Source organism: Pelodiscus sinensis, chromosome 26, assembly GCF_052426305.1.
Source record: "Pelodiscus sinensis isolate ZL-2025 chromosome 26, ASM5242630v1, whole genome shotgun sequence".
Taxonomy (NCBI): domain Eukaryota; kingdom Metazoa; phylum Chordata; order Testudines; family Trionychidae; genus Pelodiscus; species Pelodiscus sinensis.
The window spans coordinates 10,692,855-10,720,737 of record NC_143077.1 but is presented as its reverse complement, the minus strand read 5'-3'; the positions used below and the strand labels follow the sequence as shown (position 1 = coordinate 10,720,737).

General features: G+C 48.2%; 1 protein-coding gene across 3 annotated transcripts; it reads right to left on the bottom strand.

Annotated features, from left to right (window-relative positions):
* On the bottom strand, positions 1-27,883 carry ZC3H12A (zinc finger CCCH-type containing 12A). Of its 3 annotated transcripts, none has more exons than XM_075908549.2 (6): positions 27,747-27,883; positions 19,885-20,493; positions 10,186-10,325; positions 8,695-8,929; positions 7,611-7,717; positions 1-7,503 (listed from the first exon to the last, which is right to left on the bottom strand). In XM_075908549.2, exons 2-6 carry the CDS (start codon positions 20,352-20,354, stop codon positions 6,455-6,457), a joined length of 2,001 nt encoding a protein of 666 aa, XP_075764664.1. In that variant the 5' UTR covers positions 20,355-20,493; positions 27,747-27,883; the 3' UTR covers positions 1-6,454. The 3 variants fall into 3 exon arrangements, with proteins under 3 accessions (XP_075764664.1, XP_075764663.1, XP_089629547.1); XM_075908548.2 differs by lacking the exon at positions 27,747-27,883 and adding an exon at positions 23,448-23,586; XM_089773421.1 differs by lacking the exon at positions 27,747-27,883 and having other exon boundaries at positions 19,885-23,147.

Below are 27,883 nucleotides of genomic sequence, written 5' to 3'. Positions count from 1 at the left end.
GGGGGGGGGGGAGGAGGAGAAGATTCTGCCCTGGGAAGCAGGGACTCTCGGACAGGTTTGAGGATTGTGGTGAACGAACAGCTGAGCTCTCACTGTGGCCAGAAGAGCTCATGGGATCCTGTGATGTGTAAACAGGGGAAACTCTTTGTCTTACCTCGTCAGTAGCACTGTTGGCGGAATCCCGTGTCCAATTCCGGAAACGAGGCATTCTTGTTTAATGGCAGGAGTAATTCACCGCCGGAACAACTTAGTGATGGTGGAGTCTCCATCACTGGCAATTTTTCTAAAAGCTCAGCATTACTGGAGGGGATGTTCTCCCACTGGGCTACAGTGGGGGTCACACTGGAGGACCAGAATGGTCTTCTGTCCTTAGCATCTTGGCAGAAGGAACGCGACCAAGGTTGCTAAGGAGCAGATCAGTGCTGCAGGAAAGCAGGGACAGACCCAGTGCAGACAGCTGGCTGGGATTTCACCCATTCTGAGAAGCAGCCTGCCCCGCCTGGCGTTTTGCTGAAGCCCTGCTAAGCTGAGACAGGAGTGTGGATATATCCCCCCTCCCCTAGGGCTCATTGCAGCCTGAGGATCAGCCTGACACACTGGCCACAGAACCTCTCTCGGATTTGCCTTTCGAGTCTGCGCTTCCTGCCCAGGCCTTGTCTCCCCCTCCTGCATTGAGACTAACATTTAAAACAAAGCAAACATCTAGACACTTGGAACATCAAACTCCTCCTCCCTCCCCTGCCAGCTGATGTTCAACGAGAACAGATCAGGAAATTGATCTGGGCTGGTGCCCAGCGTAAAGGGGAAGCAACCTCTTCCCTCTAATCAGGAGGCAGCGTGGTTGAGTGGACGTTTCGGTCTCACCACACCCCAGAGTCTGGCCAGGACTCTAGTTGGTCAGCCATCTCTAGCCCCCTTCCATTGCTGCCATGTCTTTTGGGATGTGCAGACCTGAGCCTAGCCAACTCAGAGACTGGAGGGGGCTGGATGGCCGGGGAGACAAGCAGGAGCAAGAGAAAGCGTAGCGACAAATGCCGCAGTAGGGTAGAGGAAAGAGCAGTTTAGAAGAGGGACAGGACAGATAACTTGAAGGTCAGCTTGGACTCGTTCTGCAGGGCTCAGAGATGCTGCATCAGCTTCCTCCGGCCTCTGCTTCCAGGTAGAAAGTTGCACTGGGAGAGGACAGGAGCGTCCTTGCTCTTCCACTCTTGCCCTGGAGGAGTCTACTGCCCCATGCAGACTTGCCCTGTAACCTTACAAGACTTCCCTCGCGTGCTTCCCAGCGGCAAGGCAGAAACGCCTCACATTTTCCCCATGCATGATAGTAACGGGTGGGACCCTCACTCAAACAGAAGCTTTAGGGCTGAATATATCTGCTCACTTACCGAGTAGGGATGTATCCAAACAGGTAACCGACAATCCTGGGCTCATTTGTTAACCTTCATGGTTACACACAGGCCTCCCTCCCCCTCCTTGTGCTTCTGCCTCTGATACAGAGGCAGCAGCGGGGGAAGAGCAGGCAGGAGCTGGCTTTTAAGCAGGCTTCCTGCCAGCACCAGCTCCCACAACCACCTCCCCCTACACATGTAACCACCCACATTTTCAGCAGTTACACATTTACCAAAATAAACGCATTTTAACATTCCTACTGCCGAGATATGCCCCAGACTAGGCCAGCCACATCCCAGCCGAGGCACAACACGGATTTCACCAGCACGCGAGTGGGCTCCTCCACCCCTCCCCAGCAGACCTGCACATTGCGAAAGAGGATATAACCTATTTAGAGGGAAGAAATAGGATGCAGATGCACGGTGCTCACAAAGCTCTCACTGGGTTCTGTCTACGCTGGGGTACCCAAAAGGAAGTGGTGACCTATAAGCCGTTTTTCAAAAATTCCACAGCAGCAGACTGTGCTACAGCCAGCTTGGAGGGGCTTGGAAGGAAGACACGGGGCAGGTTGTTTTGAGCGATGGGCCTGAACCAGTCCATGTAGCAACTCAGATAGATGCTGCCATTTCCTTCTAAACAACTGGAGAAATGCCATCTGAATCCAACAGAAAACGAATGGGGTCACTTCACCAGCAGCCCCGTGTTGAGTCACAGATACCTGGGTATGCCCCGGATGCCAGAGAACAGCAAAGCAACACCAGCGCTCAGAAGCGCAGATTGCTGCATGACTGGCAGGGGACAGATTGGCAGTAGATACTGTCCCTGTGTCCCTTGCTGCATTTGGGCTCCTAAATACTGTTTAGGAGGGAGGGTTCTGTAGTTGAGACCCAAAGTCTATGGCTACAAAGTCTGCTGTAGAAACAGAGGCAAGATCAGGGGTGGGCAACCTGCATGCGTGCGGCCCATGAGACATTTTGTTTCACATTGCCCATGACTGGGTTGCCAGATGTCGCTGGTCTCCTTCCATGTGGGGGGAAAAATTTTTTTACCCGTATTAGCTACGTGACAGGTACGTGAAGTGAGGTGCGTGTTGATCGCGCACAACGCTGCCAGAGAGCCGAGCGCTCCCCTGGCAGCTGATCAAAGTGCTGCGACCGTTCCATCAGCACGCAGATTCTAGGGACGCAAGCAGAGTTAGAACTACGCTATCCTGGGAGACCATCTTGGTTATGACAATCTTTGCAGCCCACAGAGATGGAAGAGGGTCACACACACAGCCCAGTCATTAGCTTAGGTTGTCCAGTGCTGGGCAAGACCAAGCTCTGTCAAAAATCACAGCTGAACACAACACCTACAGCTCCCTTCTCTGTCAAGTTACATTAACTAACCTGGGGACTTCGGCACAGATACCGTGGATGTGTCTGCCAACGTGTCTAACGCTACAGTTCTTGGCTTGATTCCAGTATATGAATATGAGTGACTTAGAAAGGGAGAGCTTTTATTTTGATACAAGGAGGCATTTCCTTTTGAGAGACATCCGTCCATTCCTACAAGCGTTTTAAAAGTTCTCTTGTGAGGGCAATGATGGCTTAACTTTCAAGCAGCAGCTGTACGTGAATTTCAGGATCACCACTAGAGATTCGCGCTCTCTCAGCCCATAACTACTAGGTAGAGGGGTATTTAATTCAGCCCCAAATCTCAACTGCATTTGCCCCCTTTTTGGGCCACTCCACTTTGTCTAAGTCCGTTCACTCTGTAAAGCAGAGGAAAACCACAGATGGTTAGATTGCAGCACCTTGTTCTGTCCATCGGCACTAGCGGCGCCGACTGCATGTGTAATGGTGCAATGTTTCCAACCTGGCTGACGCTTTTGGTTTGAAATCAGAGTTTTACTTTGAGGTGCACTGCCTGCCGTTGCTAAGTTCGGAGGCCAAGCAAGGAAAAAACCCAGACCTTCTGAGTCCCCCTCCCAATTCTTCTCTGCCACTGCTCTCAGACTCATTAGAACACAGATACATCTACCACCTTCAAGGGAGATACCACTTTTCCTTCTGTTGAGGGAAGGGGTTTTTCCCCCCCATGTTCACTGGAAAGAGCTGCCTTTCTATACTAGATCAAGTGACCACTTCTTTGAATATCAGAGCATGAAGTCATTCACATAAGTGAGATAAGAATATGCTGTTCTGCACTATAGAGGGTGGGGCTGCAAGGGGAAGGATTCCCCTGGAGAAATTTGAATGTTAAATTCTTAGTAGACTTCCTCCTAAGCTCATAAACAAAGGCCCATGCCAAGAGCCTTACTTACAGAAAGGTGTTATGACACAGCTATTTACACAAGAGCTTGTGTAATACAATGCTAGACAGTGCTTAGTGTGTGCCAGGGCTTGTTACGGCTAACCTCCCCGCTTCTGGAAGCTTGGCACCTCTGGACTTGCTGCTTCATTTGTGAAAGTTAAAAAAAAAGTTTGAAAGAGGGGCCGGGGCCCACGCATTACAAACTAGGCATTGGTGTTCAATGATATCAGCTCTCTGATCAGCTCTTCATGAAGATCACAAAGCTGCAGAGAGCCAACATAGGTCTCTTCCCTTTGAGTGTTCAGTTTTAATTAGCAAGCGGATCAGAAAACAGTTTGCTTTTCTGTTCTGTCCAACATTCGAGGGGGGAGGAGGAGCAGGTCTCTCAGTCCTACCAAAAGAACACACACAGCATGTACCTCGTCACTTACACTACAGCAGACGCTTTCCCCACACAGCCTGGTCAAAACCCACATGCCAGCAGAGTGGCATGTCCCTGGACCACTACACACTTCCATGGTCTCCAGCCTTACAACCAGACTCAGGCAGGGCAATCTCATGCCCATTTCACAGATATTTAGTGATTTTCCTCAAGCTCATCCAGCGAGTCAGAGTTGGGAATTGAATCCAGAAATCCCAAATCTCAGTTCCGTGCCTTAACAGCACATTGAGATACATTCCTTAAAAATCGCAGCCAAGCTGTAAAACAGGCTTCCCCAAACCCTTCAAAAAGAGACCCCAACAGCCTAATCATTCAATCTAGCCATTTTTATTTGGATAAAGTTCTTAGTTTGCCAAGAGACACACACCATATGGCTAGCTGACTGCTTGAAATCTAAGTGAGACAGCAAGTTTCAATAAATGTCAACTTTAAGTATAAAAAGGTGTCTAAAGTCTTTAGCTGCAATAGGACAAAGTATATATTGCTACTTACTCTTCCAGAAACCACCAGAACACATAATGGTTGAGTTAAGTACAGTACTAAGTAAAATAGTATCGCCAAGCAAGTTTCTGGACAATACCACTAAAAACATATTTCCTGTAATTTACAAATATGCAAAGTTATCAGGTTACATAAGATTAAGAAGCATTTTGCTTACTAACATGAAACATTACAGTTTTGTAATGTATCATAATTAACCAGGTATACAGGGTTTCTGTGTCCTTGTGGTTTCCATGGCACATAGTGCCAATTTGGCTCGGCCATCCTTTGGAAAACGTGAGTGGTAAGAACCAGGAACAGAATAGCCACCAACACACCACAGAGGAGTGGGGTGCTCAGCCACATCTGTACTCAGCTCTTCCTCTCATGGTTTGCCGCTAAGAAGGACCTTTGTTTAACCACAAAACGGACATAATTAATAAAAACCACCACACAGATACAATGTGTATCAACAAAGTCAACTGCTTCTGGCCTGCAAGTGCAAGAGCTTACTCTGTGCCCTAATGCAATGCTGGAACCAGAATCAATTGCTACAGTATTTGTTTAAAATATTAGTTACAGTATGTACAAGTCACAGAAGTGATCCTTAACCAAAACCGAATGAAGAGGGGCAACCGTTACCATCATAAACGAAACCACAGTTTCGGTTATTTTGGGAATCTCAAGGGGAGGGCTGGGGAGAGAACAAGAGAGGAGTGAAAGGGCAAAAGAGTGGCAAGTTTCAAAGAGAAAATACTTAACGCTGCCAAGAATTTGGAGGAGCCTTAGAACCGTAGTGGCTACAGGGCAGGTACACAACTGGCAAGTCCAAATGGGACCTTAGTCATTTCATTTCAGTGATCCCCACAGCGATAGTGAGGTGATGTCAGAGGGGGAGGTACACCACATGGACATGAGGCTTCTCCTCAGCACTACACCAATGAGTCCATAACAGGGCAGAAGGGGAGACCCGTGTTTTAGAAGAGCAGCACAAGTCGGCTTCTCTCTAAACTTTGGTACAGAATGGCCAGTCGGGGGACGTGCAGGAAGTGAGGCTCTGGAGTCTAGAATGCAGGAGGCGCACGTCAGCCTGGTGCGGTGCCAGGCCCTTCCAGGCAAATGAGAAGCCTCATTGATTAGGGTAGCTGGCTGCAGGCTCCCACTATTCACCGCAGTGGCCCCACGTAAGGCCAGCTCATTGGGGCAGGCAGGCCCAGGCAATAAAAACGGCCTCTCAGCGCCTGGCTTTTCTCACACACAGCAATGGAACCTGAGGCTGACCGACGGGAGTTCAAAGCAAGCCGTTGAGTTAGGAGCTAAGGGGCCCGCCTCTCCAAGATGTAGTTACAGACACTTATTGCAAAAGGCGCCACCCCAGAGTAACCGCACAGAACCCATTTGCTCAAGTGGAACCGCTTCCAGCGCTATGTTGCCTTTGAATGCTGCAGGCTAATGGGAAGAACAAGAGTCCAAAGCACCCAATGGACAGTTGCCGGAGCTCAATCGGCAGGACATACCCACCTGGTACTACAGGGGAATCCCTGCTCTGTGCTCCAGAGAAAGGCAAAATCCACCCCCCACCCCGATTCCTGGTAATATGCTCTCAGGGAGTATGGAACAGTTTCCTAACAAGCCATTTTAGGAGGTGTATTAGGACTGGCCATACCAGAGCAGGCCACTGGCCCACTGAGTCTACTATTCTCCCTTCATCTTAGGCCTAGTGCTTCAGAGGAAGGTGAAAACCCTCATTGAGGCAGTTATACCAGCCGTGCAGTGCTGTCCACAGGAAACACCTTGCGCCCAGGACTCCCGGCACATCTGGCCACCAGGATAGGCTCATCCTCTGCCTCACAGACCTGGGTTCTGAGATTTGTAGGTCAGTATTTCAGCAGCTAGTCTTTGGGGATCCAACAGCTGAGGGAAACGGCTCATCACAGCATCTACTAAATGGGGGTGGAATATGCCACACAATTTCACGTGCACGTTAGCTCGCTCCTCTGCAAAGCGGTCTGGCAGGGGCCACGGGCAGTGGTCACTGTAGGCTGGTCCGGGGGCTCTAGGCATTGGGTGATGGTCTCGAATATTGCTAGGCTGTGTTGAAGGGGGAGGCAGTTGATATGGCTCAGACCAGTATTCACGAAGATGGGGTGCTGGGGGGTTGTACTCGCTGGGAACACTATAATGGCCAGCACTTCCTGGATGCAGAGACACTCCATAGCTTGGGAACGAGTGAGAGGACCTTGTGTGTGACATCTCAGGACTATATGGCAAGAAGCTACTGCAAGGGGAGACAGATTTGCGAGAGCTATGCTTATAGTGGCCCAGGGGATCCTGCTCTGCACTAGAAGCGTGTTGGTAAGCAGGTCTCTGTCTGCTGCAGCTGCAGCCACATGCTGCCCCCTGGTCAGGCTGGGAATGCTCACAGTGACTGGTAGATCTGGAAGGCCACATCTCAGACATTTGGTTCTCAAGGGATCCAATGCCTGAGTCAAGATGCTCCTGAGAGATGTAGGAGAGAGAGTCCATATGGGGAGAAGGGGGAGGGTGCTGGTACCAATTGGAAGATGGATAGCTGCCATTGACAGAAGGGATACTGCCCAAGACACCACCCTTGGTTAGGTGGGAAATGTCACCAGCTTTTGCTTTTTGGGCTGAACTTTTCCTCTCCATGGAGACCTTCTGAACGGAGCCTGTGTCGCCATCTATGGATACAGAGCACACGGACTCTGCCTGGGAAGGTTTCCTGCTCTTTTTTTCCTCTTTGGTTGTGCTGGTGGGACTTCTGGTTGGGGACAGCCTTGCATTGGCCCGTAGTTCATCAGCTACAGAGCGCTGCGGCTGGTTGGTCCTTTCGGGGTGATAGAATTTACACTTAATCCCATAAGTGCATTTCTTCCCTGAAAGGAAAAAGCAGAACATTGGGTCACTTGCTGCAATTCACCAAGGGCGTTCAGTTGACTTGGCACGGCCACTGCAGCCCTCAAGCGGACGAGGTGAGTCTTACCGTAAGGGCACTGCTGCTTCTTGTGTTCTGGCACCACAGGTTTCTTTCTCAGAAAGTTCTCCAGGCTGGGGCCATGCCGTCCTAGCGGGTCATCCGGAGGCATAAACCTAAAGCAAGGTAAGTCTCAGGTCAGGACCAGCCACTTTCCTGGGCCAGAACTTCACTCTTACTTCCATGAGGATTCAAAGTTACCCAAACCCATGAACTGTGTGCCAGCCAAGAAACAAGCCCTGGCACAGCCAAAAGGAGTCACTGATTTCAACAATTCCCCAACCCAGGGTCCTTACTGGGAAGAGAAGTTTCCTTTTAAAGCCTCTTTCAATGACCCATGGCAGGCTGACCCGTCTGTTAGCCATTCAGAACAGGGTTGTGGCTCATCAGGACTACTCTCAAGTAAATCAGAAAAGGATTTGTGCAAGATTGTTGCAAGAGGATTCTTGGCCCAGGAGCAGAGCAGGCGGCTTCCACCGCTCTGCTGGTCATGCCAGTCCCGTGCTCTGTTATCAGAATGTTGGGCCAGCTGATCGTTTTCCCATTTGTAACAGAGGAAGCAAGTCTTTTGTACCAGTGCCAGGCCGGCTCAGGAATGTCAGCAGGGAGGCGCTCCCGGTTCCAAGCTAGCCAAATACAGGGAGAGCTACTCCTGGCCTTGTCTTTGGGCCCTCCCTGTGACTTGCTACTCCTTGGGAGGAACTATTTCACACACAGAGCACTGAGTCACTTCCTCCCGAATTCTCACCTTACATCATTTTCTTTACCCTTGGTTTGACACTCACCTTTCCAGTCTCTACATGAGGGGTGGGGAACCTAAGGCTCGGGAGCCGAATGCAGCCCCAGGCTTGCCTGGATCTGGCCCCTATAGCTCAGGGCTGCCCCACACTGGTACTCTAGTCCTCCCCCGACACCACCCTAGCACAAGGCTGAAGTACACAAAATCTACTAGCTCCCCTCAGGCACTGTTGTGTAAGGTGAATATGGGGAATGTCTTTCTGCTTCTCAGGTGGGGGCCAAGTCAGCGAGGAGTTTGGTTTTTTTGGCTTCTCACTGCTGCACTGTTGTATGTGATCGGGGAATGGGAACGTACTTGTCGTTAACGAAGGAATACATCAGCAAGCGCTCCTCGATGAACTTCTTCCATTCCGGACGCTCATTCTGCAGGTCGCGGTAAGTGTCATTGGAAACCACGATTCCATCAGATTCATATGCCAGTTTCACAATGAAGCGGTCATCGTAACAAACGACGCGTTTGCCTCCAACCCTCCTAGAAGGAGTGAAGACCAGAATTTTCTTCTTTTCGAGGTCCCGGAGAATGTGCTGATCTGGAACAAAACCACCATGAAAACGTGGCATAAACACAAACAAGCACATACAATCTGGCATCATTTACAGGCAACAGATGCCAAGGAAGTAGAAGTGTAAGGTTTACGGGAAATAAGCAACTAGCTGTGAACACACAGAGCCTTAGGTCATAGTTAGTAGGTTCCAAAGGGGCTTCGTGTCAGAATCAAGGCCTGCTTCCACATTTCATTCACTCTGTGCCCTGCCCAGACAGCTACTGTTAAAATCTTGTCAAGTTTTAGAAGCCTTTCAATTCCCCCACTCAGTTCTCCTTGGATGGGTTACAGGTGGCACTGACACAAATTAAATTTAACACAGACCAAGAGCCACGAGAGATTGTCTTGTGCCCAAGACACTAGACTGGGCTTCTGAAAACTGGGACGTAGTCTGTGGCAGAGCCAGGAGTAACTGCTGTTATCCTAGGCAAGTAACGGAGTCTCAGTCTCTCTGGGCCCTATCTGCAAAATGGGAGACAATCTTTCCTTTTCTTGCACACTTTAGCTGTGCTGTCTGTGTAAGCTCTCTGACACATGGATTGACCCCACTTAAGCGTTTCTACAGCACCTAGCTTAGCGAGGTCCCGATTTTAGCTGGAACTTGTAGATGCTGCTATTGTACAATGAAACTCAAGTCCCCATGTTTTCCCTCCACCTATGACAGGCAGGCTGATAAGACAAGGCCAAAGCATGCCTTTGATTGCAGTGATCAGACTGACTTTTTATGGTGTTCTGGAGCATGCATGGATTTCTTTTCTAAGATGAAATATTTATTTACTTACAAACTTCAAACCTCAGCTGCTTGAAAACTCAAAACAATAATTATCACTGACTGGATCGATCTGAACAGATCCCCAGCCTGCTGTATTTTACTTAACTGCATGACTGTTAACATTTCATACAGGTGCGCTGCACTGTATGGCCATTTACCAGAGGGAAAAAAAAAAAAACCTGGAGATAAGAAAAGGTAACTCACATTTCTTATCTCAGGACTTAGGAAGCATTTTGGAATAAAGTTAGTTATATTCTTCAAACTCTGTCACCTTATCTAAGCAATTTTTTGCTCAGAGGAGAGGTTAAGGATTTGAAAGCTCACTGGTAAGGAGTGTGGTTAAGTTTCCAGTGCTCTTATTTTCCATTCACTCTTTAGGAGCTTACTGGCCAAAAGGACCTCAGCAGGCTTATTAAACTACAACAACAGGACGCTTTAGATACTTAGTTTTGGCTTTAGAGTCCCACACCTGTGATAGGCACATCCGGTCTTGGCTGTTCTTTTCTCCAGGATGGCACAAAGACTGTGATATCTGGGTGTCCTCGGTCACAAAACCAGCGAACCGCCAGCAGGATCCCTCGGCAGGAAAACACTTCTTTATTTCCATGGCTGTATTAGAGGATAGAAGAGGACCTTATTTTCAGTATTCAGATACGACTGACTTCTGCATAGTCAGACACCACACAATCCAATACCAAGCAAGTCGAGCCAGTGTTTCAGACATTCTTTCTGAGGTGATACTTTTGTAGACCCAGTATTCAGTTACTCAACAGTTGCAATAAATGCTCAAAGTCACAATACAAAAAGGTTGAGGGCACCAGCAGGCCTGTCTTGAACTATTCTAAAATTGAAAACTGCACAAATCCTCAGAGGGCATGGAGCAACCACAGCATTCATCAATTTTTAGCACCACTGAAATGGGGGCCCATTTGCTTGCAGCTAGGTACTCAAACCCTGCTTTAGACTCCCAAATTTAGAGATTTTTTCCCCTTTACTGCCAGAAAAAAACTTAACTGTAAACAGGATAGTTAACTTGGGAGTGGTGAAGGGGAAATAGAAGGGAATTACACTCACAGTCAGCTCTAATGGCAAACCCTAAGGCTGTGTCTACAATGGCACGTTCTTGCGCAAAAACATGCCGCCTGTCTACACTGGCCGCGCGTTTTTGCGCAAGTAAACGGACGTTGTACTGTAGAAAGTCAGGGCTTCTTGTGCGAGAACTCTTGACACTCTCTCCCAGGAAGAAGCCCTCTTGCGCAAGAGCTCTTCCAGAAGAGGCCAGCATAGACAAGCAACATGAATTTCTTGCACAAGAAGCCCCTATGGTTAAAATGGCCATCAGAGCTTTCTTGAGCTTGAGAGCATCTACACTGGCATGGATGTAGACGCTCTCTTGTGGAAGAGTTTTTGCACAAGAACTCTTCCGCAAAAGAGCTCTTGCGTAAGAAGCTGCTAGTGTAGACGGAGACTTTGTGTAGTCATGCTGGCAAAAAAGTCCATTTGCAGTACTGTATAGCTTTATTTTGTTCAGAGAACTGGGGGAGAGCAAACTATACCAACAAAAGGACTCATCACTACAACTGCATTCATGCTAGGAGGGTTCGCCAACACAGCTCTATCACCAAACAGCTGTAACATAGACCTGCCTTTGTTTTTGTCTTGGCTTTACTTCATACCAAAAAAGCGTTACCCATCTTTACACATGAATTTTTTGAAGGACAGATCCTCTCCTCACTATACAGAGTCCAGTATTATAGACTACCCGTGACTGCACTGTGTTTGTGAAATGACACCTTCAAACCTGAAAGCCCCTAATGAATCTTTGATATGCAGCTGCTAGAGACAATCAAGAAAAGGAAAAATACTACCAGAAAAGGGCAGTCACAAGTATCAGAAGTTAGCTGCTAGTACAACATAGTCCTTCCTACTGAATGGTCAATTAAGTCTGATCAGTAATTCTCCAGCGTGTCTATAAAACAAATGGCTGGTAATCATTTCTTTGAAAGCTGCAGTATTCACAATGTTATCAGTACTTAAGTTGCACATTAACTAGAAATATTATCAACTGTTTCCAGGTTACTAGTTTCACAGTAGTGACAGATCAGGGCTGAAGGTGGTATTTATTTTAGGGTGACCGTCAGAGACCACGCACATTACACTGAAGAATATGAATGGGGAGTCATTCACACTGCAAGGTAATTAAATTATGGAACGTGCAAATGTGAATCCTTCAGATTTCAAGGAACCTGCTTTATGTTTAATCAACCCTCTCTTCAGCAGGTGCTACTCTGGAAGGCTATGTTCAGAGTCAAGTATTTCTGAAACATATATACCAAGAACCACATTAAAGTACACTCCAAGGTAACAAAGAAATGCAGCAGCTTAAAAGGTGTACATAAAGTTGTCTCCTGGTGGTGGACAATTGATTGCCCTTGAACCTAGCTCATTGTGTTACAGACTCTGTAGTCTTAACTAGCTGGCTTTGATCAGGCCATCTAGGGATCACTATCCTAAATACAATCCGTGATCTGGGACTCAGACACCCAACTCACGTGGGTAATTCTCTCTGAAGAGCACTGACATCATATCACTTTTCACAAGCACCAGGGCTGTAACTCTTGGATCCTTGCCAAATTCTAATTCAGGTAATTATATGGTGCCAATTTAAGTTCCCTTGCAGTTTCAGAACAAGACTTGTTTCCCGTGTCATGTTAATATGTGCCAATAAAGAAAGGTCACATTCCATGCCAGAGGCAGTTGCATTTCACTGATGAAGCTATTCCTGTTTCAAAACTGCTTGGAGAGCCTTCGTAACAAAAGGAGTGACTACACGTAAGATAATTTGGGCATATTTGCAGAATGAATGATAAGTGAAAAGCTAAGACTCTGGGATTCGGCATAATGGATGGTCCGAATAGGAGAGGCAGACCCCACAGAGAATGGTAGATGATATAGTAGACTGGTGCAGAGCTAGTCTACAGAAACTAAGCCACTCTACACCGGACAGGGAAAGTTGGAAGGAAATAGCAAGGGAGGCATTGGTCACCAACGGGAGCTGAGCCCATGGTTGTTGATGACGACGACGACAACAACATGTACGATGATACAAACAGGATCAGCATTACCTGCGAGTATTGCCCATAAAGTCTGAAAGTTTTCTTATGTGAAAAAGCAAGAGCCTTACCATCTTAGGTGATTATGCAATTTTAGAGACTGATCTGGCAAACCTTTGGCCAGCCAGAATCATGAGTATTGAGTAATCCCACAGTCTCCTCACAGTAGGCAGCACTACACAGTCAGTGTTTCCAGGGTCGAGGCATAAAGTAGATACAGTATAGTTAAATGTAGCCCAAGAGAACTGGAAAAAGCTGAAGCATTGACATGCGAGGGGGCATCTTTCTGGTCCATGTGGGTGTAAAAACATCCCTCATAAAACATACCGAAGTAAATGCTCTGTGGAATAAGCTCTGAATGCAACTGTTGTAGTAACCATTGCATGCTGTGTTCCTCTTGAGCTCCCACACTCAAGGGCTATAAACCTGCAAAATGGTTAAATGCCAGAAACCTTTGTATCAATGTGAGCAATGTGTGGAGACAAAATAACAGAGGCACTAGGATTTTGGCCTCTGAATCCTTGTTAGGGTCTGTGAAATGAAAGCAGAAGGCTTATTATCCAAATTCTTTGCTTTTTTGGGTAAGTAAATTGAGAAAAGAACAAGATTTTCCCCAAGACCAGATTTTAAAAAATGGCAAGCAACTCTACAGTACTCGTTTCTGAACAACTTGCAGACAGGAAAGAGAATTACAAGCTTAAACGTAGCATTATTTGTCTTTTGCCAGTTTAGTTGTTTGATGCACTTTGAGGCCAGGTCTATACAGAGGCTGTGTCTAGACTGGCCAGTTTTTCCGGAAAGTCAGCCGCTTTTTCGGAAAAACTTGCCAGATGTCTACACTGGCCGCTTGAATTTCCGCAAAAGCACTGACTTCCTACTGTAAGAAATCAGTGCTTTTTGCAGAAATATATGCTGCTCCTGTTCGGGCAAAAGTCCCTTTTGCACAAAACTTTTGCACAAAAGGGCCAGTGTAGACAGCTGAGATTTGTTTTCCGCAAAAAAGACCCGATTGCGAAAATGGCGATCGGGGCTTTTTTGCGCAAAAGCTCGTCTAGATTGGCCACGGACGCTTTTCCGCAAAAAGTGCTTTGGGGAAAAGTGTCGTGCCAATCTAGATGCGTTTTTCCAAAAATGCTTTTAACGGAAAACTTTTCCGTTAAAAGCATTTCCGGAAAATCATGCCAGTGTAGACGTAGCCAGAGGGTATGTCTAGACTACATGCCTCTGCCAACCGAGGCATGTAAATTAGACATACTGACATAGTCAATGAAGCGGGGGATTCAAGTATCCCCCGCTTCATTAGAATAAAAATGGCCATCACGTTGTGCCGGCTCAGCTGTTTGTCGGCACGAAGCTGTAGTCAAGACGGGGATTGGTCGGCAAGGAAAGCCTTTGCCGATCGATCCTGTAAACCTCGTTGCACCCAACACATGCAGCAGCCACTTTCTCAATGAAAAAACTAAAACATGTTTTCTTCTCACCCACTGCCAAAGTAACGAAATACTAACCCTAACCCTCTACTTTGCCTTCTAGAATACAGTACAGTAGAACTTCGAAGCTACAAACTGATCCATTACCCACACACCTCATTTGGATCTGGAAGCACACAAGCAGGCAGCCACAGTGACAATAAAAAGCAAGTAGAACAGGGTGTTAAATGTAAACTTTTGAAAGAACAACCATAACATTTTGTTCGGAGTTATGAACAACCTCTGTTCCTGAGGGGCTTGTAACGGAGTTTTCTACTAGAAAAGATTGTTTTTAAATGTCCAATGCCATCCAGAGCTCACATCCTCACAAAGCCAAACGCCAGCCTAGAGATACATTTTTAAAGCTCTTGAAACAGAGAATTGTATTATAATGCAACTGACGACCTGCTCAGATACTACAATGATGGGAGTCAAACAAGTAACTGACTAGGCAGGCCTTTCACTGCCAAGGGACCAAGAATTACTATTTTGCGTCAGCTCCCAGGTTGTAGAACCATCATTTGAATCTACTTTATGTAGAGTGCTCATCCATGGGTAAGAGTTTTATTTTTCTGTTTAAGTTTAATCAAGAGTACAGCGATTGTCTGGTTTCACCCACAAAGTTGTTGTTAGGGGCTCATGGTACACTGCATGAGGTACATCGCGTGTTGTGACAGGCACATGAAAATAGGGATGTTAGATATTGAGTAACGGAATAGTCACGTAACCGCATTAAATCTTTGTGGTTACATGACTATTCGATAGTCCCCGGAGGCGGGGTTGGCAGCCAGTGTGCTCCTGGCACCACTCCTGGGGAGCCCCCCGTCACCCCGCACTGCTGTCTCTGTATCAGAGGCAGCAGCACAGGGAACTGGTCCACGAGGGGAGCTAGTTGAAAAAAACGCTCCCTGTGCAGACCACCTGCCTGCCCACCCTGTGCTGCAGTCTCTGATAGAGACAGCAACACAGGGTAGCAGCAGCCCTTGTTTGGGGGAGGAGGTCCGAGCTTCCCACAGACAGAGGCTGCTCCACAAGATTCAGAGCCGCCAACTGAAGTTAACCAACTGAAGCAGGATATGGACTGGGGACCGCTTCAATCTGGCTGGAGCAGCCCCCTTCTCTTGGCAGGTGGGAAGCTGCTCTAGCCCCCACCAATTACCGGTTAACTGGAACCGGCAAGCATTACCCATTTAGGATCATGCTTACCAGTTAACCCGTGGTGTCCAACACTCTGGCCATTAGCCAGTTGTGGCTATTTGGCCAATTGAGTGTGGCTAGTTCACCAGTAGCCACTATAGCGGCTACTGATTCAGAACTGGTTGGACACCATGGCTGCAAGTTGGACACCATGGGTTAATCTTTCACATCCCTTGTTCAAAGTTGATCCAATAAAATATATTTGAGACACAAAGTAGATGGAGGTTATATCTTGGGATGAAAAGGATTCAACTACACTGCAAAACAGGAAATAAAAAGTTAGTTTTACTACTTTCGGGTTTAAGCCACAGACCAATTTGAGACGGTTGTGAGGGCTATATAGATACTGAGATGAACAGGGGGAATTGAATATCTAGGTTTGTTTTTCTCCAATTAATTCAAAACAAAAGCAGAAGTTGACTGTGCTTCCAGGTAGCACTGCTATCCCTGGGGTACTCTTTAAAACGTCATTGAAAATGTTTTAAAATATTCAGCTCCCAAAGTTCAATTAGCTTACATCTGTGGCCAGAAGAAACACACTCAAAAAGGAATTGTATAAAACTCACAGGGTTGAAAGATATCCAGACATTTACCACATGAGAATCATGCATTCAGGTTCCTGGAGTCCCAGTACTAAGTCAAAGTCTGTAACAAAAGTGGCCAAATAGGCCTATCTGATTTGGCAACTACTGAGAAATTCCCTAAGAAGGAAGTAGAAGCTAATTTCCACTGAGATTTGCATATGGTATTGAGACTGTGAAGGGAGGCCTGTTGCACACTGTGAATCAGCAGGGATCATCATACACGATTAATACAGGAAGTTTCAGAATGGAATTCCCCTCCTAGTAAACTGCTTTAAAAGAAAAACCACACACACACACACCCCAACTGACTGCTTTGCAAACAAACTTTGTTCTAGCTTCAGTATTACTACTGCATCTTTATAGAAATCAGAGGAGAAACATTCCTTTAAATGCCAGTGAAAGACCAAGCATTACAAGCACAGAAAAGAACCCCAAGGGAGACATTTCCAGACGGTCAGATTAGATTCTCTCCTGGCAAGTTCTCTCAAATATATCACAACAAATATTCAGAAGAGCAGAATCAAGCAGTATTTACCCTAAAGTTTAATCATAACAAGTGGCACATTTCTAACGGGACAAAAAAAAGCATTCGTTAACTTAACACAGCAAAAGCTTCAGAGGGGTAGCTGAGTTAGCCTGTAACAGGAAAAACTTAAACAATGAATAGTCTAGTAGCACTTTAAAGACTAAGAGCTTTTGTGGGCACAACCCACTTCTTCAGATGACGAGAGTGTTGGAAGCCCAGATCCAAGAATAAATAAGGGAAGGAGTGAGAGGGGGTGGGAAGGAGAAGGAAAAAAAAATTGAAGGGGAGGAAGGGTGGGGGTGGGGGGGAAAAGGACAGTGAGTAGACAAGTTAATGGTTTGAATCGGGATATCAGATGGCTCGCACATTATTAACTAACCAAACAATGAAGGTGCTAACGGTTCTTGATGTCTGTAAAATCTGGTGTTGGTCATGTTCTTTTTCCACGTGCAAACTAATGAGTTCTTATCAGCCTCTTGTAACTATTTAGTCCAGGGATGGCCACCACAAGGCTCTTCACTGCAGAAAGTGCAGCACACAAAGAGTATCCCACAGCCCATGAAGCTGCCCCTGCCCCCCTACAAAGGGTCCTCAGTTCCCTGGGCTCACCGGGTGCAGGGGAGCTGTCCGGCGCGGACGAAGCAAAATGGCGCCAGCAAGATGGCATCGGTCGACGGGAACCTGATGTGGCCAAAAAGTCAAACCGGAGTTTTCATTTAAAGGGGGCAGCATCCTTTTGCCAGCGCTCGACAACTTTTCTCCCCTCGGCTATTTGAGCTACATCCACCACTATTTTGTGTCTCTGCCTGTAACGGGTTGGCCACCCCTGATTTAGTCTTTAAGATGCTACTAGAGACTAATTGTTTTTTTAATTTTTTCCTGTTACAGACTCACTCCACCATCCCTCTGAAGTTTATCTACTCAGTCTTTTTCTCTTCCTCCCCTTCAATTTTTTTTCCTTCTCCTCCCCGCCCTCATTTATTCTTGGATTTAAACGTCCAATACTCCGGTCATCTGAAGGAGTGCGTTGTTCCCATGAAAGCTCACGATACCATCTACATGTTGTGTTAGTCTTTAAAGTGCTACTACACTATTTGTTGTTGTTTAAGTTTTAACACAGCAAGAAAGGCATAAACCTAGATATGTAAATCAACTACTCCTCTGAAGAAGCAGCAACTAGACATGACAGTGCGGGGAGAAACAAAAACCCTAACCATTGGATGCCTCACCCCCCTAGGGAACATGCTCCAACTCCTCCTTCCCCAATGTAGCACCCGAATGCAGAAGGCCAAACCCCACTCAGGTGGTCTAGAAATCCCACTAACTCTGAAATGCTTAGGTGGGCCAATTCTTTTCTGCAGTCATTTCATGGAATGAAAGTGCTGAACAAATATCTTCCTCCCCAGTCACAAATCAAGGTGACTAGTCACCTCACACCTGGTCTGCCTGTGACCAGGTCTGCCAATGTTCTTGCCTTTGCTTGATGGAATGGTATTCAGGGGTAAGAGGCCACTGCAGCCTAATATGTTGACTGCATGAATAAATAAATACAGAGTTAAAGGATTCTGCAACAAAATTAACACTACCCACTAGCACATCTCTTCAAATAAGTTACCCCACCCCTTAGAAACACACTATGCTTGGAAATGCATTTTTACTGGAGAAACAATTATTAATGGAGAGGGGTTAATCTCCTGCCTACACACTAAGGATGTTAAAACGCATGTCATTTGACAACCATGTAACCGCTGGGGTTGCACACAGGGCGGCAGCTCCTGGCACACACTGGCTCCTGTCTGGCATCCTGCTCTGGAGGATCTAGTTGCTACCCCGTGCTGCTGCCTCTAATAGAGGCAGTGGTGGCAGGTGGCTCCCAGGGAGCTGGACTGGGAGCCATGTGTAGCAGTGTAGGTAACCGATTCTTACTGGTTACCCTTTTAAACGGCTGCACTCTTACATCACTACTACACACACTTTCAGGTCAAGTGCACTGGCTATAAAGCCTGATAAGTCAGAGTCCACATCAGAATGCAAACACTGTACTGCATGTTCAGACTGGCTAAGTTGGGCCTTGCCACTGTCAGGAAAAGGGACGTGCCCCTTCTTTCCTCATACAGTCTTACTCAGCCATACTACCAATCCCGACTTGGGGGAAAAAACCACACCTATACGGCAGTCTTCAGAAAGAACTTTCCTCAGCCCTAAGCAAATCTAGAGTAGTTCTATGAGCACCAGCATTTAGTTATCTTCTCATTACAAGAGAGAAGACGACTATCAGATCTAAACTAAAGAAAATTGGATTTGAACTGAAGTGGTGGACTCAGATTTGAAGTTGGAGTATATTATCCTCTGGCCAACTGGCTCCACAGGACTGATTTTTTTTTTTAAACCTAGAGATAAGAGTACTTTATGTGCAAAAAGAGAATTCACTGAAGGGGAGCCTTCCTCATATCCCCCCCCCCCCTTCTGACCAAATAATCCTCTCCACCATTCTTATGGGACAAAATGAGGCTGAAAACTTTTAAATCAGCCTGGGTCAGTGCTGAATTTGCCTAGTAAACCTGTTATGAAAGAGTACAGGCTGCCTCAACAGAAAATATGAGAGATTTACAGATGAGTCATCCACCTGACCCCTGTTCCCAGCGGTCAACGATACTGAAGAACTGGTGTCATTCTAAACTGGAAATCTGCCCCTTTTTTGTTCCATCCAATCTGCAGATTTGCCAAGAGTTTTAGCAAAAATGTTGTAGAAACTAGACGTAAGATGCCTCTAATTAAGTCTGTAAAAATTTGTAGATCAACTTCCTGCTTTTGGAATTTACATATAATAATTAGGTAACAGGACTACACATGGATTTCACTTCTGCTCACTAATTTAAACAGAAGAGTTTTGGCATTTCATATGAAATAGATTTGAAGTTCCCACTGGGCACAAAAGTCCCCATCATTTGCAGACTTGTGAGAAGTCATGGCAGACGGACCAAGCACTGAATGGGCCATTAAGGCAGATTTAACCTCACATTTGTAGATGTTGCCCATCAGGTGAGGGAATGAGACATGTTGGTGAAACCGGTCTACCAAAGCTCAGCCCATCCTCACCTTTGTGGAGAATTTAGAAGCATCCAGGGGTTTTAATCTGGTACCTTTCACAAGTACTAAGTTACCCAAAAAGTAAAAAAAGGCTTAAGAAATGTAAGGAAATCACTTTAATCATTTTTAATCTACTGTCACTCATATTAAAATAAGAGATGATATCCACACTTAAGAGGGCAAACTTACCTCATTGCCACATTGCTTCCATCAATAACAATGGGTTTTAAGTTATTGCCTTCATTTTCCTCCAATGACGGCACAGGTGCAGGGGTTTTGTTGGCAACTAACCCACGAGGTACCAATGGGGCTTCTGGGGCCTCCTGTGGGGGATCGTTTGTCTCTCGGTCAGCAGCTGCAGCACCATGCTTCACAAGCTCCCCAAGTACTGTGTTGGTGTCAGCATTTAAACCCAGTTTTTGGAGGACAACATAGATCTCTTCTGATGAGTAGCCCAGTTTGCGGAAGAAATCCACTTTCATTTGCATCTCAGCACTGTTCATGAAGTCCTGCTCCAAGATCCTGAGCCTTTCCTGTGCTGCCTGTGGTTCCACATCCACTATGCTGAGCGGCTCATATTCTGCTGGATTCTGGCCCTTGGCAGGAAGCACACAGTTCAGGTTGAGGTGATAGTTCTCAGACATATCTCTGGTGCTCATGCTTTTGTCGACGTGAGCAACTTAATGTTTGCAAACTGGAAGCATCTCACTCCAACTGGGAAAACCCAGAGCAGAGGGAATATTGTCAAAGTTCATAATTTTCCTTGGGCAAGTTCTGTTTGCCATTCACACCCAGTATCTGTGAAACAATACAGTGATTATCATCTCCTAGAGATTTGTTCTAAAATAAAGGGAATGCAGGAACTGTTTTCATATGAACATTCTTTAAATTCTTCTCTGTGTCTCACTATTACTTAAGAACTCTGGAAATCCTTTAATTGAAAATGCTTCATGTTGGTTTCCAAATCACATCACAAGAATGGAGATAACTTTACAAAACCCATCCTCAACATCTTGTTAACGTGCAGACTGTTTGCACTCAATTCAGTACTTTTGTCAAAATAGGGCATCATTTCCCTACAGCACATCAGATGTATTTATTAAAATGACCACGTATGCCATTTCTTTTGCAATAAGGATCCTGGGATGTGCAAAATATCATGCTTAGCACATAAGTAACACTTTTCACCTTCAAAGTGCCCTACAAATATTAACTGATTGCACCCCCAAACACATCTGCAAGGTAGGGCCAGTTATTAATCCTATAAATACGTGAAAACTACAAACTTAGAATTTTGCGCAAAGCCATGCAGCAAGGACAGCAGCGGATATAGGGCAGGGCGAGCGAGGCGGCTGCCCCGCGCTTCAATAGGCCCTGCGCAAGCGCCAGGGGCGGACTGGCCCGGCGGAATACCGGGAATTTCCCAGTGGGCCATCCGCCGAAGGGCAGCTGCTGGGGGAGGGAAGGAGGATTGTGGTGGGGCGCCGCAACCCTGCACTTTTGAAATTCCCTGGCGCCGGCCAGTACAGGCCACGTGGGGCCGAGGGAGCGCGTGCGTGGCGTGCTGAAACACCAGGCAACAGCTGGGAGGGGAGACGCCTGGGCGTGGCATGGTGCCACGGCCCGGGACTTTAAAATTGCGCGGCCCAGCATTGCACCACATGGTTCGGCACGTGGCCTGGAGCCTGGGCTGGGGCCACGGCCGCCCTGCACACTGGAAGGCAGAAGGTGGATGGCAGAGGAAGGGGCTTGTGCTGAAGGCAGGGGGGGCAGGTCAGGAGAAGAAAGAGGAGGAGACAAATGCCAGGGGGCCAAGTGGAGACAATGAGGAAAAGGGCAGGAGGGGAGGTGTTAGTGGGAGGGGGACAGGGTGATGCTGGGAGAGGAGAGGGTAAGGGCATTGAGGGCTAAAGGGGGGAGGGAGAGGTGCTGGGAGAAGGCTTGAAAGGAGGGGTGGGTGTGAGGAAGGCAGGGATGGAGCAAGGCATGAGAGAGGGCACAGGGGCATGAGGGGAATGGGGTCAGAGGGTGGTGAGGGGGCGGGCATCAGGGAAAAAGAGGGCAAAGGGCGCAGGGGCAGTGAGGGATGGGGGAGGCACCAGGAGGGTGCAGGGCTAAGGGAAGGTGCAGGTGCTGGTGCCAGAGAATTCTGGGGATGAAGCAGAAGGGCAGACACCTGCAGGGGAGGGACCAGCACCAGGAGAACAGAGGCAGGGCAGGTGTGTAGAGGGAGGTGTTAGGAGAGGGGATAAGGAGGGGGTAGCTCACATGATCAGAGTGGGGCTACTGGAGGAGTGGGCACGAGGGTGACCCCTTTTTTCTGTTTTTTCTCCAAAGGGGGGAGCGCCCGTGATATTGTGCTGCCCTGGGCCCCGCAAAACTCTCATCCGCCCCTGAGCGAGGATGAAGGACACATGGAATTTGGAACTTAACATTCCTGGTCCTCTGCTCAGACCATGCAACTTTCTTGCCTGTGTTCCATCCTACAAATGGGGTCACACTTATAGCCCCTTAACTGCTACAGGTTGAACCTCTCTAGTCCAGCACCCTTGGGACCTGACTGATGCCCAATCAGAGAGTTTGCCAAACTACGGGAGGTCAATATTGTCTAGCAGCATTACCCACACTTCCACTGCTTAACGAGCTCTTAGAAAACACTGAGGGGTCAATTAGAGCTAAACAGCAGCATAGAACACTGACAGGCAGGACTGGTGGCTCTAAACAAACTTTATAGGACTTGGGAAACTTGCCTCACCCAGGATAAGTGGACATCCATTCTAACTAAACACATGCCAGACCACGGATGTTGCCAGACCAGAGAATGACACAGACTACAGAGGTTTGATCTGTACTGTGAGGAGAGTTAAAACCTAGCCTCCGAGTAACCTGTGCTCAAGGCACTTCTGTGGCCTCAAACTTTGGTTAAAAAGTACCCATTTCACCTACTCCCAGATTCTTATTTCAGGCCTGTCCTGCTTCAGGGACAGCAATGCAGGAAACAAACAGGGTACACATGGATGACCTGCCAGGGCTTCTAGAAGAAACCGGATGACTCTGCCCTTTGCCGTACCAGTACAGTCCTGCAAAGACAGTTCTGGAACAGGGACTAGGAAACCTGAGTTTTATTCCCCGCTCTGCTAGGGAGCCGTGTTGTGATGTTGAGCAAGTCACTTCCCCTCCATGACTCCGCTTCTCGTAAGGCACCCTTGGTCTGGGACCCTAGTTCGGCAGCAAACTCTTCAGGGGAAGGGACAAGAGTGGGTCTAATGGCTCGCACAAAGGGGGGGGGGACCCTGATCACAGCTGGGCCTAGGATGACAGCGTAACAAGTAATAAAACAGATGCCACACTGGCCCTTGCCAGGAAGGGGGGGGTCACAGCTACCCCCCCCAATTTGCCCAGTAATAAAGGGCAGCCCCCCCGTTGGCCACTCAGATCGTCCCCACTCTACTGTGTAGGGGAGGGGAACCGAAGCCCCGCTCTCGCCCCCCCACCACCATGGAGGGGGGCAGCCCGTCCAGCAAAGGGGACCCCCCCTTTTAACCTCCCCAGATTGCCCCCCCTCCGCTCTACTGTGAAGGGGGAGCCCCCGCTCCAGCCCCCCCCCCAAAGCCCGGCCGCGAAGAGGAAGGGGCAGCCCCCCCCCCGCAGAGGGAACCGCTCCACTGACCCCCCCCCCGCCCCGCCCGTGAAGGGGGGGCCCAGCTGCGGCCCCAAAGCCCCTCGCGGGCCCCCGGCCCGGCCCCACTCACCGGGCGGCGCGGAGGGTCCGGCGGCGGCGGCGGGGGCGCGCGGGCTCGGCCGGGGCCGCCGCTTTATACCTGGGCCGGGCCCGGCAGGTGGCAACGCGGAAGCGGGGCGGGGAGGAGCCGCGGCCGCTTCCTCATCCGCCGCGCCCGCCCCGGCCACGTGGGGAGGGGCGGGCCGGGGCTCCCTGCCCCCGCGCTCCGGGGGGAGAGCACAGGCCCCCGCCTCACGCTGGGGCGGGGCGCGGGACCCCCCCCCTCCATTCCCTCCACACACGGGGGGAGGGGCCCATGACACCCCATTCCCCCCCACACACGGGGGGAGGGGCCCATGACACCCCATTCCCCCCACACACGGGGGGAGGGGCCCATGACACCCCATTCCCCCCCCACACGGGGGAGGGGCCCATGACACCCCATTCCCCCCACACACACACGGGGGGAGGGGCCCATGACACCCCATTCCCCCCACACACACACGGGGGGAGGGGCCCATGGCACCCCATTCCCCCCACACACACACGGGGGGAGGGGCCCATGACACCCCATTCCCCCCCACACACACGGGGGGAGGGGCCCATGACACCCCATTCGCCCCCACACACGGGGGGAGGGGCCCATGACACCCCATTCTCTCTCCCCCCCACACGGGGGGGGAAGGGGCCCATGACAACATTCCCCCCCACACACACACGGGGGGAGGAGCAAATGAAATCCCTTCCCCCCATACTGAGGAAGGGGCACATGATGCCCCATTTCCCCTACCCACACACTCACTGAGGGGAGGGGTACCAACACCCCTTTTCTCTCCACCCATACACTGGAGAAGGGGTTCCTCCCCACACACACTGTGTGGTACCTGACACCCCCTTTATCCGCCATGGGTCCTGGGGGCTGCTGCACACATTGGGGGAGAAGTACCCCCCACACACATACTGGTGGCTGGGTACAACAATCTCCTTACCCTTCCCCCCCCACACACACACACTGAGGGCAGGATACAGAAGCCCCCCATCTTCCCCACACCTTGCAAAGGGGTACAAGAGCACACTGCCTGGCACCCCACACATTGGGGACATGATACAGAAGCTCCTCTTCCCATGTTCAATGTTTTAGGGCTGAGCGAGAGGCTGGCCAGTGGGGGACTGTTAGCCAGGCCTCAAAGCCAGCATTCTATGGGCAGCAAGGGCCAGAGGTGCTGGATCTATGCGTTCTGGGGGCTACTGCACCCCCAGCTTGAAGTGGTTTTATCATACAGGGTTCAGTTCAATGGCTCAGCACATGCCCTATGCAAAATGTACCAGCACTTCTGCTGAGGGGAGAAACCCTGCTGGCCCCATAGCCTTAACCCAGTGACTCACTAGCTTTCTCCCAAAGCAGGGCGGGCATGCCTCCTTGTGCTGATGGCTGGTTTATTTCACCCCTATCTGAGGTGTGTCTTGAAACTTTTGCCTAGGGGTGAACAGCTGAGAGCCATGTTTAAATGGCCAAGGGATGTTTTTAGCTCCCAGGATTGCAGAGGAGAGCATGGAAATGTGACCCAAGTGCACATCAATAGCTCTGACAGCAGCCAGCCCAGTAATACGAGCCTGAGCATTAGTACTTTTGAGAGTTTCAGAAGTTTAAGTCTCTTAATTGGAATACTTGGACTTGGTAACAGGCAATTTCAGGAACTAAGTGAGTGAGAGTTGTGGGGATCCAGGCCTTTGGAAGGCAGCTGACTAGATTAGGAACCTTAGTTTAGGCTGCCATGTTTGTGGGAGAGGGGCAGCAGCATTTTCAAATCAGAGACAGAGCTTTCTGCTGCTGTGTGATTGATCTTCACAGTGCTTTTCCCAGCAAGCTGTGCAGCTTGAAATCCTAAAGCAGGAGCAGGGAAACCTTTTTGGGTTAGAGGCCACTAACCCACAGAATAATCAGTCTGCACAAAAGGGAGAAGCAAAAAGACTGCAGGGGCCCAGACTAGTAGGTTGTGGGCCCCCCTATATTCTGGTGTGTGGCCAAAAATGAGGTGGTCATTGTGTGGGAGAGGGCTGACAGGACACAAGCTTGAGGTGCAGCATCTGGGCGAGAGAGGGTGCAGGAGTGGGTTGGGAGGGCCAGCTGAGTGGAAGGATGAGGGAGTGGCCTGGGGGTGCAGGGTCTGGGCAGGAGGGAAGCCACAGGGTTTATTATTTAGTGATAATAAAAAGAAAAAACAAGGCATTGCAAAATAAGTGCACAATGTTCTTTAGATTTGTTTGTTGAATTTTAAACCCTACAGTAGGAATTAGTTTAGATTTTATGCATCTAATGTGTAGCTATTCAAGTATGTGATTTTTGGAGAGTGGAAAGAAGGCAGTGCAGATATTGTTTAGGCAAGAGTGTTGGTATCATGTTTACTTGATATTTTCCTTTTTTATTAACTTAGTCTCTTACTGGTAGCTGACTAAGGTGCTTATTTGTAGAATAAGCATAATGGATGAAGAAATAGATCTTTTTCTGAGAGCACCTGGTTTTTATGCAAATCATTTTACAATAAGGAAGATTTGCCTCAGCAAGTGTACTTAGATTACCCAGAGTACCTTTTCTTCCTGGTGTCCTTTAAGGACAGCCTTTGCTCTGGATTTTGCTGTCTGGAGGTCATTACTGTTTTTCCTAGCTGCTTTTGTATTTGTTGCAGCTAGAAATAGCAAAAGCTGTTGTGGACAATTTAGAAGGGGAATTTGGTAGGACTATATAGCCAGGGATTTTAGTCCCCATGGAAGTGTAATGCCACAAGTTTCCCTTTAAGGGCTACTATGGAGAAAGCCCTTTTTCCTCTGGTAATTCTCAGACATGTGGCCAGTTGATAAACTCAGAATGTCCAACATCTTGGAGAAGTACATTTTCAGAATGGCTGCTGCAGGCCTGTCATTTCTCAGACCAGATCCACTTTGCAAATTACACCACATTTTTACTGTTTGAGTACCCAACATTTCTTAGGCACCTCCCAAAATAGAAAGGACAGACTTTTTCAGACCACCTTTCTGTATAATAAAGAAGAAAAAAATTAAAGTCCATTTCCTTCCCTGTGTTAAGTAAATGAGCGCTTATTGCACAGAACTAAGGCATGCAGTAGCTGGTTCAGCCAGTACTCTAAGGAAACTGACCAAACATCCCCCCCTGCTGGCAAACAGAGGGGAAGAACAAGGGGAGAGTGGTGTATATTGTTTACTTGTATGTGTGAATTTTTTTTTGCAAGTATTTGTATTTCAAATGCTTCCCAGAGTTAGATGGTAAATAAACGAGGGGAGAAAGAGAGAATAATAAATTTTACAAAAGAAAAAGCTATTACAAGCAGGACTATCCTTAGGATTAGTAGGGCCCCATGCAGTACTATTAAACGGATGCCCGTATTCCCAATGGCAGCTGGAGGGGAGGGATGATGATATTTTAGAGATGTGATTTTATAATCTTCAGCAAGACACTAATAAAATGAGTTTAAAATTTGCTTTAAAATTAAGTCCTGTCAACTAACATAGTAAATTAAGAAACTGATAGTATATAGCTGAGGTTGGGAAATGCCTGTTAAATGGCTTTATTGCCACTTGATGGCTCTTTCACAGGTTCAGTGTTCTGCTAATAGGTCTGGCAGGCTCACTCCCTGTTAACTAGCTCCTCTCCAGAGGAAGCAGAGCCCCAGAACAGGGATCGGAAGAGGAAGGTGGGTGGGCATTAACACCCAGTGATATCCCAAATTTTTGGGTGCCCTACACAGCTGTATATGGGTCAGGATCGCCCTGGGTACAAGAGAGAAAGGTCATGAGGCAGCAAGCCTGCTCCAGAGAATAGGAGCTGCAAGAGAGAAAGGTCTGGAACCCACAATGCTGAGACTGTGGCAGAAGCTAGGAGGTGGAAGACGAGGAGTCCATGATCTTCTTGGCTAGTGGGTCTTGGATGGTTTCAAGAATGAAGCCCATTCTGAAATGAATTGGAAGCCATTGAAAGAGGGCAGTATTTCAGCAGGACCATCTAAACTAGCACAGCTTCACTCAGCTTTGCATCATCAGTAAGCTTGAGACATAACAGGGATGCACAAGTGAGCTTACCTGAGGCCAGTGAGTGGTCTCAAAAGCATAGGGAGACCAGACTGCACACAGCACAGTCAGCTGTACTGCAGCTCTCAATTCTGTATTGTATAACTGTGGCAAGGGGCTCTCTCACCCTGGCCATTTCCTTCTTCCTTAAGGGATGTGTGATTTAACCCACCCTAAGATAGTTCACCACAAAGCCTCATGGCAACATCCCACTTCTAACACCACATGTGGCAAGGGCCCCTCTTACCCTGGCTGGACTCTGCTTTTCTCTTCTTGGTGAGAAGGACCTCAGGCAAAACAGTCTCTATCAGGCAGGGCAGGGCAGGGCAGGGCAGTCAGCCTTCACCTCAGAAGCAGGTTAGCCTAGTAGTCTGTCCCTGGGGA